Source organism: Styela clava, chromosome 9, assembly GCF_964204865.1.
Source record: "Styela clava chromosome 9, kaStyClav1.hap1.2, whole genome shotgun sequence".
Classification (NCBI taxonomy): domain Eukaryota; kingdom Metazoa; phylum Chordata; class Ascidiacea; order Stolidobranchia; family Styelidae; genus Styela; species Styela clava.
This window is the reverse complement of record NC_135258.1, coordinates 18701674-18719563: the sequence shown is the minus strand read 5'-3', so window position 1 is coordinate 18719563 and position 17890 is coordinate 18701674. Positions and strand designations below refer to the sequence as shown.

Sequence of the window (17890 nt, the reverse complement as noted above, 5' to 3'; positions counted from 1 at the left end):
CGGTAACACAAACAGGCCTACGCGGTTTATGAATGGATTCAGATATTTTATCTCTATCATGCAAGAATCAACACAAAAATTAAAGCACGAAAAACGGTCAAAAGTGTTAAATGACAATCATAAAAAATTTAATTATACACTTAGAAACAGTGATGAGCTGGAAAAATCATAACAACCGGAACGCACCTAATTCGCAAAAATGTAATATATATATATATATATATATATTTTTTTTAATGAAAAATGTAATATGTTTACAACACGACGCGGACGTTTACAGAAAGTTTTGTCCGGCCTAATTTAGAGCCAAAGAACTACAATGAAATATAAAGAAAATATCCGAACCAGGTATATATGGGCTCTGATCTGAAGAATTTCCATGGGGTCAAAGGTCGGGGAAACACATATTTCACGTTACTAATGAGAGAGAGGGATTTATTTCCACAAACAATGAAAAAACAATATTAAATAATATCGATAATTTTTAGAGAGTTAGACTATAATGAAAACAATGAAATACAGTATAAAACAATATCGATGATTTTTATAGAAGTAGTCCAATTTACACATTGTTTTGTGTTGGCCAGTATGCAAGACCGTTGAAGGTCATCAAGGCTCCTTTTAACACTGTTATTGATTAAGAAGTCGGAATTAATTGTCACAATATAAATATAAAAAAGACGGAGAATGAGTCGGCAGATATTTTAGTTCCACGATTCAACACTAAAAGCACATTGTGATAGAGTTTAGAGGACATGTGTAAAATATATATAATACCAGTGCTACATTGTGATCTAGTACATTACAGATCGCCATAACCGAGTCGGGCTCAGTATGAAATATAAATGAACAGAATAGCACAGACACATTTGCACCATGTTATATAAATATTAAGGTAAGACAATTATTGGACACGTAGTGGACATAACGAACAATATTATGTTGTTGTTGTTTTTCGTTAACATCATAATTAAAAAAATCGCTTTACTCTTTGAATACTACCCCAAATGGCATTGAAATTTTCACTGGTTAAATATGGAATTTTTTCCAGGAGGCTATTACTTTTTTTTTTTCTCTATCACGTCATTAAAATTATGTGGCTCTACGTGTCCATATATTTGAGCATAGCTCTCTTGTTAAACAGTATAAAAATCCTGAGGAAATATACACTTATATACAATCGGAAGTTGAAGATATAATGCAAACTGAAAGAATAATAGATATTTCAATATTCAATCATATTAATGACGGATTTAAAAAAAAAAATGTTAACTAATCTGAATACATTGTTAGCAAAAGCTTTTTCATTTTCTTAGTAAAAAGAGATAGAGACACATTTTTTATTTCGCCATTATATTTTAAATATCGCTTCCCAACATCAGTGGAAACCTGTGGTGTAAAATAGGATCTATTTTTTTTGGATCTAGTACCATACTTATGTACATCTTTAAGATGAGTAAAATAGTCCTTGAAAGCAGGGGGGAGAAGCCCATTTTCATGCCGATGCATAAATTTTGCAATTTCTAAAGTATGCATCTCTGATAGCTGTAAAATTTCATTTTGACAGAAAAGTCGGATGTTTGTTATACGACTCCTCTCTGAAAATGATATACACCTAATTATTTTATTTTGTAAGACTTGGATTGGCTGTAATGAAGACTTGGCGGCTGATCCCCAACTAAGGATTCCATATTGCACTCGTGAATGAAATAAACTATAATAAACTACTTTCAGCGTTTTTAAATTCAAAATGTGTCTTAGTCTATAAAAAATACCGACGGTTTGTGATAACTTCTTGGCTAGTTGACTAATATGCGGTTTCCAGCTTAAATTATCATCTATCGTGACCCCCAAATATTTTATACTATTAGTTCGCTCAATTATTTTACTGCCTAAAGAGAGTTTGAAGTTAGTAGTATCTATTCCCTTATTACAAAAAAGCATAAATTTTGTTTTAGAATAATTTAAAGATAATTTATTTGCCTTAAGCCAAATATGAACATTTTGTATTTCAGTGTTTACCACAGTCTCAAGTTCGGACAGAGATGTAGCGGACTTCAAAAGAGAAGTATCATCTGCAAAAAGCGTGGAATAGAAAGAAGATGCAGCCGGTAGATCATTTATATAGCATAAAAAAAGCAGTGGGCCAATTGTAGAGCCCTGTGGCACTTCACATTTGATTATGCCCATTTCAGAAAAAAATTCCCCATTCTGAACATATTGCTGGCGTCCACTTAAATATGACGCAATAAGATTAAGTGATTTCCCTCTTATACCATAATGGCGTAATTTATGCAGTAAGATCGAGTGGTTAACCGTATCGAACGCTTTAGCGAGGTCCAAAAAAATTGCGCATGTTACCTTTTTGTTTGTACTATTATGCATTATCATTTCCTTAAGCCTAGCTATTGCTAATTCAGTAGAATAATTATTTCTAAAACCAAACTGAGAGAGACTTAAAGCACCTGTTTTTTCAAAAAAATATTTGATTCGATTATATAAAATATTTTCATACATTTTGGCTACTTGCGATAAGAGAGAAATAGGCCCATAATTGTTTGGGTCATATTTAATCCCCTTCTTATGGAGTGGCACAACCTTTGCTATTTTTAAAATATCTGGATATACACTTTCATGGAAACTTTTGTTAAAAATTTCAGACAAAATAGGTGACAAGACAAACTTGGCAATTTTGAAAATCTTTATGGGTATGTCATCACTACCTACAGCCTTGTGCACATCCAGTTTGTCAATTTGCTGTTCTATTTCCAGGGGAGTTGTATCACGAAGGAAAAAAGACTCTTTCGTGCTTGTCCCAAGTGTGTGCATATGGTGTGCTGCAACTGGACTCATTCGTGAAGCAAGTTTAGGACCAACTTCTAAAAAATGTTGGTTAAGAGCAGTACAAATTGCATTGCCATCATTAATTTTATTTCCATTAACTATAAGATAGGAAGGTAATTTGTTTTTCTTTGATGAAGTGCCAATAATTTCACGAATCTGAATCCATGTTTTAATGTACTAATTATTTGCATGGTGTGATGTAAACAAAAGTAGGAATCATGATATAACAAAACATAAACTAATAATTAGGTTTACCAGAGTAACTAGACTTTTTGTGCAATAGTTTTATTTTAACAACAGGAACGCAAATGCAATAAAATGTCCTACAACCGGAACGCCGTTCCGGTTAGTCTTGGCTACAGCTCAGCACTGCATAGAAAACAAGAGAGCTATGCTCAAATATATGGACACGTAGAGTCACATAATTTTGATGACGTCATAGCGAAAAAAAAGTAATAGCCTTCTGGAGAAACTTTTTATCTTTAACCACTGAAAATTTCAAAGCAATTGGTCCAGTATTCAAAGAGAAAAGCGACTTTTTAAAAACGTGTCGAAGAACAACATAATATTGAAACGATCGTTATGTCCACTACGTGTCCAAAAATTGATACATGTGAGAGATTCATAGCAATCGATAAGGGGTCGCAAAAGACTGTGACAGTTATCGGGTCAGCGACATCCGTTGGCTGAAGTTTTAGAGAGAATGACAAATGAACCTCGTTTTCATATGTAAAGTTTTATTTATTGTTTAGATATAGGGTTACCATATTTTTAGGACTTCAAATCGGGACGCCTCAAAAGACAACGACCGCTAATAGACTAATTGGTATTGGTTTTACATGCAATACGTCTGCCATCAATGGGAATCAGCGGGAAACAAACGCATTCACCTTCAGTAAGTAGGCTAGCGCTGCGCTGCACAGAAACAACAGTAACGAGAACATGTTTGTGTATTATGCTGAAAAAGCGGGACTTTTGGCTGACTTATCGGGACGGCGGGACAACACGCTGAAAAGCGGGACTGTCCCGCCTAAAGCCGGACGAATGGTAAGCCTATTTAGATATCAAATGGTAGAATATATCAATCATATATATAACCCAAATTTCTCCAACTGCGCTGCGTTGGATTATGGAAATATTTTATTAGGATAGGATATACATATTTATCCCGGGCGAAAGAAAAGCTTAATCAGTTGGCAAACCGCGGCGTCTCGTCCGGTTACCATCATGTCGGGTATGCATGGGATTAGTCACGGTAGCCAGTTATTTGTTTTCGGAGGCTTGGAGTTTAAGGTAGAGGAAGCCGTAAGCGACCATCGGTTACGTGAACCACCCTACTGCGGCGAGAAGTCCAGCAATCCTCTCGCACATAATCATCCTACATGGGAGTCGAACCCACGCAGAGTAATCAGAGGTGCGCTGGCAAGCTCATTCCTAACGCTTAGCACGATGCGCCACACGTAAGTTGAAATAGATCGGGTGAAGCAACGTCTTCTAATCTAGATGTATAGTATAGGAAAGATTTTCGGAATACGCAATTTATTTGCTTTCCTACATCGACCAAACGTAGATTATGCAATTTAAACTTGGTGGTTCAAAGAAACCACACTTCCAAATTGACAATTGGAAGCGAGCCTTCATGTTTGAGGAGCTACTATGTTTTGCTCTAGAATGGGGAATCTTTCCGGTTCGGCGCTACTTACCCGATTAATATACGCTGGGTGAGGTGGCGAGTATGGGTATGTAAACACCAGATGTGTATCTGCCGTGTCAATATATATAATGTATATATATATATATATATATATAAGTCTAACACTCTAATAACTAGGACATCGCTCGCGTATTCGTGAGTGCTTCAGTTGCATGTGGTAATGTGTACAGCTTTGGCTTTCAAGCACCAACTTTCACTTGCTATATAGGATAGGATTTACATAGGAAACCGATAAGACGGCTTAGCCGTATGGCAAGCCACGGCCTTTCGTCCGGTTACCATTTCATGTCGGGTATGGGATTAGTTAGTTATTTGTTTTCGGAAGCATGGACTTGATGGTGGAGGTAGCTTTAGCCGATTAGCGCTTACGTGAACCATCCAACGGCGGCGAGGAGTCCAGCAATCCTATCGCACATAACCATTCCTGCATGGATTCCGAACTCACGCAGAGTAATCAGAGATGTGGTGGCGAGCGTATTCCTAACGCTTAGCACGACGACACCGCCGCGTCGTTACTCGTTGTAAAAATGAAGATGCAACACGAGGATATCGATATCATCGGCATCAGAAATAACATTATCAACTGGAATGGCAGCCGATGAATAACAAGAGAGCTACGCCCAAATATATGGACACGTCTATCGCAGTACAGTACGGTTTATCGTACCGTCAGATCACAGTCTACAAATATATTCACACCAAGCGAAGCAGCACAGTAGGACACAAAATGGCGTCCGATGTCCGCTGAACGTTTAATGACGTCATAGCGAACAAAAACAAATCTAACAGAGCTATCAGAAATATTTAAAATGAATAAAAGTAATAGCCTTCTGGGGAAAAATTTTATCTTCAACCACTGAAAATTTCAAAGCAATTGGTCCAGTATTCGAAGAGAAAAGCGATTTTTTTAAAAATGATGGCGACAAATAACAATAATTTATCGCAGAACAGTTCTTCCCTTGCAAATTTTATTTTCAGTAGAACTGTAATAAAAAACAAAAAGGTGAAAGCGAAATTCACTGCGGTACCTAATGTAGGCACGCTACTGAGTTAGCAGTCAGCCAGCATCTTACCTGTACACTGTAGGCCATATAATTGATCACAGAACAGTTCTTCCCTTGCAAATTTTACGTTGTTTTCAGTAGAACTGTAACAAAGAGCAAAGAGATGAGAGCTGAATACACGGCGGTACCGGTACCTAACGTAGGTGCGGTACTGAGTTAGCAGTCAGCCAGCATCTTACCTGTACACTGTAGGCCATATACGGTAATTGATCACAGAACAGTTGTTCCCTTGCAAATTTTATGTTGTTTACACTTTAGGACAGATAATTGATCACAGAACAATTCTTCCCTTTCAAATTTTATGTTGTTTCCAGTAGACTCTCATCAAAATAAACAAATATAGTAGGCTACAAGTGCTACAACGCTTGCATTACTGCACTGGTAGGACCGTGAAAGAATAAGTTACGGTAATTTCATTGTGGTAAGACACCGGTACCGGCACCAGTACCAGTATCGTACTTACGTACTGAGCTACCAGTACCGGTACCGAACCTGTAGGTCTGATATTCCGTTCCGCATACGATAGGCTATAAAACTTGCATTGCAGCATTAGTAATACCGCGGAAGGAATAAGTCAAATTCACTGCGTTACGGTACCGGTATGGCAACTTACCAGTACAGACCTACAGTAGCTGTAGTACTGAGCAAGACAATCGATCGCGAAACCGCTTGAAATAAGTGTAAAACAGTGTTCCCATGAGTAAAAATAAATACCGCGAAATTTTGTATGAAATATCATATCTCATAGGATTCATATAAAATTTAAGAATAAATAAAAGTAATAGCCTTCTGGGGAAAAATATAATCTTTACTCACTGAAAATTTCAAAGCAATTGGTCCAGTAATCAACGAGAAAAGCGATTTTTTCATAACGATACCAAGAAGAAGACAAATAAGAACAAGAACAACAAAAATACCAAAACGATCGTTATGTCCACTAACGTGTCCAATAATATTTTCCGTTACATCATGTGTCGTTTTGATGTATGATATGCCTCTAATCATTTCGCACGTGTTATTCATTGATAAATATACTCAGCCTGAAACGAAAAGTTTGCGATCTCGGCTGATGTGATAAATTGTTTTCGAACATATATTCCATCACCTGATTAATGAATTACATATTATAGAAGGTTACGCTTGATATATATATGACATTTTGTGGTAAGCGGGCTTTTGAACAATCCGGCAATTGGATGTATCGCGTGTGGCCTTTTAAGGAATAGCAACAATACATCAGTGGGCGATTGCTGTATAGTATCAGTGTATATCGATTCCAGATAATATGATGCCTACCTGGCATAGCTCAAGTGATTGTCTGCACAGAAAATAGATATGTATAATCTTTTCCACATAGTGTATGTCGGAATAAAAAGTTGCACCTTGTTAAAGTGTTGATATATATATCTCGGAAATATTCACGTGGGTGTGGGAGTTGCAACCTTGAGCGTTATTTACAGAGTGTAATACATAAAAGTGTTTTAGTCAAATCTAAGGCAAAATTTAGGTCCTAGTTCACTTCCCAACGGATTTCTCATTCTAATTTCGGATTTTAATGCGATGACCCAAGGGACGAGTTATTTATGATAGAGGGGCGCTTATTAATTAACTCTCTTGGGATCGGCCTTTCGCATATCAACACGTTTGGATTTTCTGTCTGCATTATTGAGAATCCCTCTCGTCTTAGAGAGGCGGAATCAATCGACATTTCAACCATCATTCTTCAAGTTTCACGTTTTCTCTTTTTGTTGAAGTGTATGTATCTTCGTCCGCGCGATTCCAACCCAGTCCGCAAGATGGAATTTACGTTTCTTTCCGCGTTACATGATAAAGCGTCTCGTTGCCAATATACTCGTCATACACTGGAGCCGTTCCCCGCGTATGTCCATAGGCTGACGCTAGTCCATTATTGGTACCTATAGCCCTTTCACTACTTTTGCATTATTTCTTGTAAATAGGTTTCAGTACAACTAATACCAAACTGTTTTTGCAATAAACTCTGTAGATGCGTCCATGGGTGAAAACCTTCATTCGCGAATGGACATGTCTGCAATGGGATAACAGAATACGCTGCATTTTTTCTTTCATTTCTCTTGACGTATGAGTGTTTTTCTCTCTTCCTTGTCTGGTAGCGCTTCAGGAGTGGCCCACGCGCCAGTTTCATTGGGTGTAAAGGCCATTTCAAGCAAAAACAAACGAGACAATCCATCCGAAGTGAATACCTCATTTGTAGATCGATGTATAACCTTAGTTATTTGGAAACCTGATAAATGGTTTAGCCATTGTTCTATGAACATGCGTGGGCTAGGATTCTTTGCATTGTCTTTCATTCTTTTCAATAAACCACACACCCCGGTATTATCCGTTATAACTGTAAATGGGATGGTATGCAATACTGTTTGCCACTTGTCCACTGATTCTTTCAGCGCTTTTAGTTCCTTTGTGCACGGATCATACGATCTTGCTGCGGGAGAGTTCCACTTCTGACTATAGTAAGCTATCGGATATACTTTGTTGAAAGGTGGCTCTACCCCCCTGTCTGTTTAAAATAAAATTGCTCCAAATCCACTCTCGGAATCATCTGTTTCGACAAATAATGGAAGTTCTGGGTCAATATGATACAAAATTTCCGCGCTATCCAATTGGTTTCGAGCAACCTTATGGTCTTCTAATAGCTCTTCTGTCCATAGTACTGGCGTCACTCTTCCGCGTGTGTCAGGTACATTTCCTATTAGTGCGTCAAATTTGGCCAATTTCAGGCTTAGTTTCGGAATATGGTCTGCTATATATCGTAAAGCTCCAATCCAACCGCTCAATTCATATATATTACGAGGTGGGGTCAATTCTTTTAATGCCCTTAACCTCTCTGGTTGTACCTCAATTTCTTCACCGCTCAAGGTCGCTCCCAATAGGTTAATTTGTTTTTTTTCCAATAAAGCACTTGTTTAAACTAATCGTCAGTTTTATTTTTGCTAATTGTTCGAAAGTCATTTAGAGTAACGTTAGGTGGTCCTCGACTGCTTTAGTGCTTAAGAAGATGTCGTCTATGTATGCGAAGCGTGAGTACTTCTCTTCCTTGTGCCATCTGCTTTATGTCGGGTATAAAAGAAGGTGGTATCTCAATCATTTTTATTGACGCATTCAAGGGTTGAAGGATTTGTACTACCCTCCACGTCTGGCGCCAGCCGACTTCCTGCTTTCGGCATTCATTTATTTTTTGTGGAACTACAAATATTGCCAATTTCCATTCCGCAAATCCGTCTCTATTACTACGAGGTCTAGGAAGTTCTTTACGGCTTTTTCGAGTGCTTCTGCTAGGCCTTTTCCTCTCAGGTTGTACAGTCCTGAGACAAAGGGTTCTACAGTGCGAGCTTTTAGTTCGATGTGACACGGATATTTTAGTTCTTCTTTAGACGAGAAGTGCCCCCTCAGATCTTCCAACTCTTTGGCATAAGGTTGATACACTTGCCTCCATTCTTCTTCTGTTATCACTGTGTTTTCCGGTGAATTGAGTTCAGGCGGGACGTAGGTTTCTCTAGCGAGAGCCATCGCTTCGTTGCTGAGCTTTTGCAATTTGTTTTTCACTTTGTGCGGTGTTCCCTCTTTCAACACGTATTCATTCACTGGTCCTTTTCATGACAACTCTTTTGTTTGATATTGGTATGACGGATGATTCCCCTGCATTTCGTGTTTCACCCCGGGAGTCCGACTCTTGCTTTCTACTAGCTTGTTCGGATTTTTGACCCCTGAAACTTCGTTCTCGGTCATTAGTGCTTTGCAAGCCAATACCACTGTTAGGTCTTACGCGCTGTTCCCCCGCCTCGGTACATTCCAGAGGATCGTCACCCTATGGTTCACCGACCGTCATAACTAAATTGGTCATACATGACGATGAATTGTTCATCTCCGTGACCATCGTTGCTAAGGCTTGCACCGGTCCCAACCATTTGAACCTAATTATGTTTAAAGGTATGCCACGTCCCGTTGCAAATGGAACTTTGAGCTCTCCCATGTTCATAAACATCAAGGAATTTATTTGGCAAGTTCCCCCTATTCCTCTTACATTTACTGTGAAAGGTTGGCGGTTTTTCCAACTATTGGGATATGATATTGTGGCGGTTTGCCATGTCATTAAGTTAGGCAAACTACCTGTGTCTGCTTGGAACATAGCTTCAGTTTTGATATCTCCTCAATGCATTAATTCACCTCCAAATACATCAGTAAGGCTTACACCTTCAGTTTTTTCCGGTTTCCCCAAAAAAGTGAATAGAGGTAAGGTTTCATTGTTTATGATTTTTACATATTTACAAGATACCACTTTATCCGGAAGTTGCCGCACCGGATCAGACAACTTCCGTACTAGTTTAAAGATGAGTTTAGTTTTTGTTGCATGTCATGTTCCGTCCAACCATGTTGGACATAATAGCTAGGGGCTGTTTCAGTTTGGGTAAGTGGCGAGTTCCAATGCGTCCTATTCTGCCAATAAGTTTTGTCTCGGCTTTTGGGTCTAAATCCGAAGTATAGCTCGAACAGATTTGCCCTTTTTTCTAATGTTGAGGACCCTTGAAAAATTAGGTATTTGTTTAGGTCATCAATGTCGCGCAATGGAAGTGCTAAAGGATTATTACCGCTTAGGAACTCGGACCATTTTTCCTTGCATTCTCGTCGCAAATTATCTGGCAGTTTTCTTGTTCGCGGCTTGATTACCTAACTTCCCTGGTCTTCCTTTCCCAGGACCTTATCCGTGATCCACATATCCATTTCTCGTAGTACCCCGTGTATAGCGAGCCTTTCTTTCCGGCTATAATTTAAGGCAGAGTCATTAATCACCTTTTCGTTGTTAGCGATGCCTTGTGGGTGAGTTACCGCTAACAATTTCATGACGGTCCTCTCGGCGGTTTGCTTCAATTAGCTCTATTTGTATCGCGTTGGCCAGTAGCCTATTCGGTCCCTTTTTGTGTAGCCTGGACCATGTTCGATAAATATCATCGCGTCTTCTAGCCACTTCAATAGATTTAATCTCCCAAGATTCTTCATGATAGCCATTATCTCGTCTACGATCATGGGTTTGGGAGACCCAATAATTGCCAAGGGTTGGTACAGTGGTTGTGTAATTTTGACGGAGTTCGGCTACGATGGTCTTTGAGCACGCCGTTCTTCTTCTTCGGACGACGATGATGATGAAGAAGTCTCGGTATTAGTTGATAAGTCCAAATTCGGGTCCGCTCGCAAGGATCGCTGAAACTCTAAGTCTTGTTGCAAGAACTGTTCATTGGCAAGGGATATCACGTCAAATCTAAGCCTCTTTGCAGGGAGAACTCTTGAGAACCCGGTCTTTTTCATGACAATGGCGACCGGGACAATTCAGTTCTAGTCAGCACTTCATTTTTTAGCTGCGCCCTTCATTGCTTTCCTCGAGTTAAGCGTACTGTGAGACATTTTCCGTACTCAGTCCCAACTTTATGGAGCTAAGTTCTTCAACTTTTGTATTATCGGGAGCCGGTATTCCCATTCGAGGCGTTATTATTTCTGCCTCTTGATAGGGTCCTTTCCCGTCACCTCGGGCTGTCTTTGAATTCAATCCTAACTGTCTTCTATTTATTTTTGCCGACCTTTCGTCTGCTGGGGTAGAGTAAACAGGAGGCGGTATCAGCTTTGCACTTTGTGAGTACAGCATTCTAACTCCGTAGGGATCTTCGCCCGGTGTAGTTAATAATCGACCTTGACGTATCCTTTTATCGCTGACCACATCTACACCTTCGATCCCAATCGAGTAAGCGGCCATTTCATTTTGCAACCTGGGGTACATAGTTTCTATTTCTTGATGACCCAGTCCCTTTTTTACAGCCATCATTGGTCCATTTGGGATATCTGGGTTAATCGCCCAGGAATTCATCGTGGGTGTTCTGGAAACAAGTGTGGCAGGGTATGAGGGTGGTTCTGAAGACGGTGGTGCCGACGGTTCAACAGCCACAAAATATGCTTTCCTCACTGGTAGACTTTTTGTATAACTTTCCAGCATTGTATTCGTTTTTGAGTACTCCTTAAAGTTCTTCCATTGTGATTTTTACACATTACGCGTGATTACGCGCCTCGTAAAAGTTGGAAGTCTATTGCCAAAACGAGAGAGGCTTCAAATTGTCCCTCGGAAATGAGAGAGAAGCGCACTCTATTTATTCATCTCTGTGAATGCAACCATTGATACCCTAACAATACCTTGTTACCTTGATAAGTCATCAATGATGCAACACGTTGGGGCGGCAAAATATTTGATTGACATGTCGCCGGTGAATTTCCGTATGAGTGTTGCCAGATAACATCGCAGTATAGAGAGATTTATTGCCACAAAACAAAGTCAGCACTATTATAAACGTATTACAATAACGAAAATATTTCAGCAATAATGACAGTGATTAATTATTGCGTTGTGCGGGTCGATGGTCAAGACCGATTAAAGTCATCTAGGCTCCCGAACCTTGTGTATATGCTGTATATAAGCTCATCATAGCATAAAATAGTACAATAGTCCTGCGTAGCGAAAGCGCCGTGGGCGAACTATATTCAGTTAACCATGGTACCGTACCGTAATTTTCGGATGACATAGCATGTGGGGTAAAAGACAGCGCTTGGACATTCAGTTTGAATTAGAAATGCGAAATTAGAAATTAAAATTAGTACTTGCGGTACACAATATATCTTTGTTTATATTTAATTTATTTATTATTTACATATTGAATAATCCACATTGTGGATCCATTTAAAAAAAAAATAAATTAGAAATTGAATGCGAAAATAATGTTATAAGTATAAGTTTATTTCGACTCCATAATCAGCAATAGACGATAAAAAAATAGATAAAAACAAAAGTAAAAGTAACTGATTATAGAATCGGGAAAGCGAACAAAACCTAGAGTAAGGTTTGAAACGTACAGATTTTAGATGGAAAGGTATTGATAAAAGAAGTAGTACGTGTTCGCTCACCCAAAAGTAAAAAAAAAACTAATTAAGGCACACACAATCATCGAGACATGATACAGTCGGAAGCGAAAAAAGCGAGACTTAAAAGTAAAAAGGAAGGAAAATATACAAACAAATAAAAAAAAATGAATAAATTCTTTTGACACACCAAATTAATAATTTTATGAGGATTGCCAAATTGGATACCGAATTAGTCGATGTTACGAATAGAAAAGTATTCCTCAAAAGATATCGTCAAGCTCATTATTGTTGGAGTCACGTAATGCCAAATTGCCCAATCAGAATTGCCAAGTTGGATGTATGAAGAGGTGGGCTAGACCTGCTTCACTCATCAAATAGAAGCCACAACAAGCCAAATAACGTCCAAATTATTTTAAATACTATTAATCAATAACAGTACCGGTAATCAAAATTAATTAGGGCGGTATGATACAGAGGTAGGAATATTGGTTAAGGGAATATATATGGTGTTTAAGGTTCAAGTAAGGTTTCTAGGGTCATGGATTATAGGCAAGTAACTTTAATTGAGGTTGTTGATCACTGCGGTCAGTTCAAATTCATCACGGATGATTCATCAGTCTGCAAGTTTTGTTGATGTATACACCTTTCATGTTGACATAGATAATTAGTCGATTAGTCGATATCGAGTCTAAAAATTCTGACACCGCTCATCTCTGGTGGGGGTTAGGAATGACACGTGAAATTTTTTTCATTCTACGCCCACTAGAAGTAGATAGACTACGTTAGGTACGAACCTACATGAGAGATGAGACCCAGTCATGGAACGTCCCAAAAATGATCGTAGGCGTGAGCCACACTGCACCACTGACAACAGAAGTTGAATAACACGTACTAGCCGCTGTGAGTCGTCGCGTACTGTAGATATTTGCACTATGCAAAAATATGCATTGTTTCACGTCGATTTGCGAGATGTCCGTCGGTCACACTTAATATACCGGATAGTAGAATATTCCGTTTCAATGATTTTACACTTATTTATTCAAGTTTTTTCTGTCGCACGCTAAGAATCTAGATTTTCATGTGGTCAGTTCGGTTCTCGCGCAGGCTCGGATGTCAAGAAGATTTTTCCATTGTTACCCGCGAATCTGACGTCTTGATATCACCACCATTAAAAAGCGCTCTCAAAGTATGTGTACTAATAGAACTAAAATAAGGAAAATCGGAATACCCGAACTCGTAATGAAACGAAAATCGGAATAAAATTATGGCCTCACCCTATCCTGGTACACATACTACGGCAGTACCAATCAAAGTCTTGAGGAAGCTCTCCATTAAGTGAAATTTTTATTTATTGAACCATTTCTTTGTTTCTAACTTCTATCACTGTACTTTTTTCTAGCATTTGTGTGGATACTATAATTCTGTCTGGCTTTTAGGAACTGCAATGGAAAGTTTCACAAAAGATGTGGATGATGCAGAAAAACAATGTTTTATAGTTTGCCACAATGGAAACTGCTCTGTAAATATGCGTAGTAAAATGAGTCAAAATTATAACAAACACAGACATTGTCTATTATGTCATAAAACATTTCCTACACCGGCAAAATGTCGTCGCCATTTCCAAGATGTTCATAAGAAGAAGTCTGTCGTCATCGGTGAAGTTACATATTTGCAGTGCAGATGCACTGAACAGTCCAGGCGCTGGAGAAAAGGACATTATCACTGCTCCATTTGTCCTTACAAAACTCGCTGTACTGGAAATATTGAGAAACATCTGGTAAAGCATACATCTCCCGGAGACATGATGCCCGCGCATTTATTAAAGAAAGAGATTGTGAAGACAGTAGAAGGAAAGCCTCAATCGGAAGATAGCAATTATGATATTACAAGCACGAACTTTTTGAACCAGGTCGGCAGTTTTCGCAGTGTTATAATTCCCCATCATGTCTAAAACTATCGCTTCGACGATGGTGATAACTGTCTGTAAATTTTGTTTATCCGAAATAAAAAACTTTAGTTGTTTCAATGTACCTGTGAACATGACTAGTGAGACTACCATTTTGTATATGTGATTTCGATTTCAATAACTTATAGTCTTTGTAGAAGTTTTGACTTTACTCTGTGATTACTCCACTGAACATGTTACTGAATATGATAAGAGACTGTTGAAATATGCAATGACCTTGCAAAAGTATATTTTGAGCAATCAATTGATTTATTATAAATTGTTATTACAGATTATCCAGTTCTCTAACGATGCCGGTCAAGCATTCAACAGACCGCAGTTTCATGCTCCATATGAAGCCATCCCTGGGTAAAGCAATTCTTACGTCATTTTCTTTTGACATCTGGATGAGTTGAGACAAAAACCCAAGACAAAAACTAGTATTTATTCATCTATTTATTTCAATTTTCACAGTTCAACATTAGAAGAAGAAGAAGTTGAAATGTTACAGCACGTCGTACAACAATTTGGAAAAGATCTTGATAAACTTAACTCTGTTATTAAAAAGAGAAGAATGTAAGATATATTAAATCTCTTGTCAATTACTTGGTTTAGTTTTTATATGATAAATGGATATTTTACGTTTCATATATTTTGTCATTTTATTAGGTTGAATAAAACAAAAAACTATACTATATGATCCAATGAGCTATTTATTATCAAAACACTATGTACACTAGATATAATACCCACATTTCATCTAGACGTTATAATGCAAACAATTTTAAACTTCGACCCCTCTCTGCTAACATATGTTTATAAGTTCTTGGATCCAAAACCAAGTTTTTGGTTACAAATGTAATAATATAATGTATTATGATTCATATTACAGAAGTCAAATCAAACATGCTATGAAACAAGAAGTATATGATGAAGCAGAAATGCCAATTTCTTCAAAGCAACAGTACAAGGATTCACAAACTACTCTTACCAATACTCCAATATCTGGCATTATACCAATCAAAAAACAAAAGCTCTCTCCGCCTCAAGACACCCATGATGATAGTCTTTCGTACCCTCCTTTAAAATACCTAAAAGCTATAATTACTGTAGAAGTTGTAACAGACTCAAAGTTTGAAGGTGATGTGGAAATTTTGCATGAGTCTCCATTACCACAGGAACAACAAGACCAATTTATCAGTTCAAGGATAGTGGATGATAAGCCCAAGTCATCTCTCATCAACCCCCCACATTTATTGCCATTGGATATTGTAGAACAGACATGAGTTAGTGGTGGTATCAAAGGTATAATCAATACTTCTGATTAAAGTATCATTCCCCAGCATAGTATCCTGTTTAGTCTCTGTATTCAGGATAAAACGGCTATGTCAATCTTATAGTGTAAAAATAGTATATGCTGATTTAATATTTGTTCTGTATTTGCTTTTGTGATTTTAAATTGTGTGGAAATTAGAATATTAAAACTTGTGATATTTAACTGTGGACCTGTGGTGGCTGTTGGGATAATGTGAGATTCAGATTTCAGGGTGATATTCGTATGATCTCTTTGTGAGTCTGTTTCACACAAAACATTTAATTAATGAGAATGAATTAAGATAATTTATTTTAAAATTGCATGAAAGTACCTCATGGGCAATATCATCTGGCTGTGTCATACAAAGAGAGTTCAAGACCTTCCTCACCAGTGGTGTGTACATTGATGAACTAAACTTTGAGAGAACAGTTAAATATTTATATCTGCATATCCGAAGAATTATTGGGATGAAAATGCATAACAGCAACGTTTGGTATAACATATAATTTATGTGTCCATAGAGTTCTATATATATTCTCGACATTTTTTCAACTTTTCCTGGTATATATTGATTGACAGGTAGCTGAAGCACTAACTAAGCAATATGTACTTTATGTTCAATTCACACTTCCAAAAAAGTTAATTTGCTCGATTAAGCTTCAATAATTGGTTATTACTGGTATTTAGTCAGGTAAAAACACTGATAAACTTTAGAATTCTTCAGACAATCAAACGATTATCACAACGTAGCAAATAAATCACTATCCATTTTCAAGCTGATTGTTTTGAAAAATGTTGATTCACAAAGATAAACCGAACCAAACACTGGTCTGTAAAATAGGATCGCTGTTTGATTTAAAAGGCGAGCTTGTTCTGTCCTTACTGCGCTGACCAATGAATAGTGACAAGATGTGAAATATCTCTCCGCTTTGTCGTTATTCATAATCGCCCCGCAAATTAGACATACGTAAGGTAGTAAAGAGAAATCCATTCCCCACTCATCGTGAAAATGGTAGGTTTTCTTTCGTTTTTCTGTCCTTTTCTTTGAAATCAATAACTGTATTATTGCTGCTCCACAAATCAACGGACAACAAAAAACGCAGGTTCGTTGGAGGTGATATCTGTGTGATGTCATAATTGGGAGAGTATTGAATGACCCGTCACATTACTGAGGTCTAATCCAGTGATTCCCAAAGTGGGCGATATCGCCCCCCGGTGGGCGAAAACGATACAGAGGGGGGCGAAAAAGTTGGAAGGGGGCGATAGGGGGCGATTTCGCGAAACCTGTTTTTAGTCGGCGCATCGTGCACTTGATTACTGTACTCTGCGTGCTTTCGTAGGTTTGAATCACGTGAGCGAATATCAGACGCGAAAGGATTGCTGGAATCGTCTTCGCAGTAAGGTACGGTAGTTTGCGTATCCTAGTGGTCGGGAAATCTGTGGTAATCTGGCCCGGGACGCTTCACTGAATGGATCTTTTCCCGACCTTTGACCCCGAAAATTTTTCCCATAATTTATCATTCTAAAATTTTCGGTGTTTCTTTTATGGTTTCGCGAGTTGTTGCCCATAAAATGAAGTATTTGTTTCAAATTATCATTCTAGTTCATACCATTCAACAATCTGTTTTTTAAAAGTACCGGTAAAGAATTTTAGCCCAGTCTTTCACAGCTATTTCTACACTAATTTTTGATTACTGTAATTAAACTGAAACTCCTAGGAGGACAAAGTGTTCATTGACTCATTTTATTTAAATTTCCGAAAAACAACTAAAAACTGACGAATATAATTCAAAATCGCAAAAATGAGGTAATGTTCACGACCACGCCTGAAAGTCTGTTTGAGTGAGGAATGTATCTGAGCGGATGCGAAAGGGAGAGAGAGAGAGAGAGAGAGAGAGATTTATTGTTTTGTCAACCGTAAACGAACAATAGTATACAAAATATTATATACAATATACACAAAGTTAATTCGGTATAGACTGGGGGGAGCGATACGACCATAAGGTCATCGGAGTCAGCTCCCCCCAAGTTCACTATTAGGATTCACAGTTAAATGTATATAAATAAGA

The 17890-nt window shown here is 38.0% G+C and overlaps 2 protein-coding genes and 1 long non-coding RNA gene across 3 annotated transcripts; 2 read left to right on the top strand and 1 right to left on the bottom strand.

The window, feature by feature from the left end:
• The first annotated feature begins 429 nt into the window (after positions 1 to 429).
• LOC144427407 (uncharacterized) lies at positions 430 to 2953 on the top strand. Its single transcript, XM_078116591.1, has 3 exons — positions 430 to 1288; positions 2016 to 2111; positions 2773 to 2953. Exons 1-3 carry the CDS (start codon positions 1245 to 1247, stop codon positions 2951 to 2953), a joined length of 321 nt encoding a protein of 106 aa, XP_077972717.1. The 5' UTR covers positions 430 to 1244.
• A 1987-nt stretch (positions 2954 to 4940) lies between these two features.
• Positions 4941 to 6221, bottom strand: LOC144427357 (uncharacterized). The gene is made up of 3 exons (XR_013477927.1): positions 5802 to 6221; positions 5632 to 5705; positions 4941 to 5541 (listed from the first exon to the last, which is right to left on the bottom strand). It is a non-coding gene; the product is annotated as an uncharacterized LOC144427357 (long non-coding RNA).
• Positions 6222 to 13938: 7717 nt separating this feature from the next.
• Positions 13939 to 16009, top strand: LOC120339837 (uncharacterized). The gene is made up of 4 exons (XM_039408047.2): positions 13939 to 14470; positions 14799 to 14875; positions 14981 to 15082; positions 15399 to 16009. The coding sequence occupies exons 1-4, from the start codon at positions 14006 to 14008 to the stop codon at positions 15790 to 15792; spliced, it is 1038 nt and encodes a 345-aa protein (XP_039263981.2). The 5' UTR covers positions 13939 to 14005; the 3' UTR covers positions 15793 to 16009.
• Positions 16010 to 17890: the final 1881 nt, after the last annotated feature.

Bases quoted from the DNA above. Each gene is read 5' to 3' on its own strand.
- LOC144427407 (XM_078116591.1), top strand. From the start codon at position 1,245: ATGACGGATTTAAAAAAAAAAATGTTAACTAATCTGAATACATT. The intron at 1,289-2,015 runs GTTAGCAAAAGC...TTTGTATTTCAG, and splicing joins TTAACTAATCTGAATACATT to TGTTTACCACAGTCTCAAGT. The intron at 2,112-2,772 runs GTAGATCATTTA...TTCTATTTCCAG, and splicing joins ATAGAAAGAAGATGCAGCCG to GGGAGTTGTATCACGAAGGA.
- LOC120339837 (XM_039408047.2), top strand. From the start codon at position 14,006: ATGGAAAGTTTCACAAAAGATGTGGATGATGCAGAAAAACAATGTTTT. The intron at 14,471-14,798 runs GTCGGCAGTTTT...TTGTTATTACAG, and splicing joins GCACGAACTTTTTGAACCAG to ATTATCCAGTTCTCTAACGA. The intron at 15,083-15,398 runs GTAAGATATATT...TTCATATTACAG, and splicing joins GTTATTAAAAAGAGAAGAAT to AAGTCAAATCAAACATGCTA.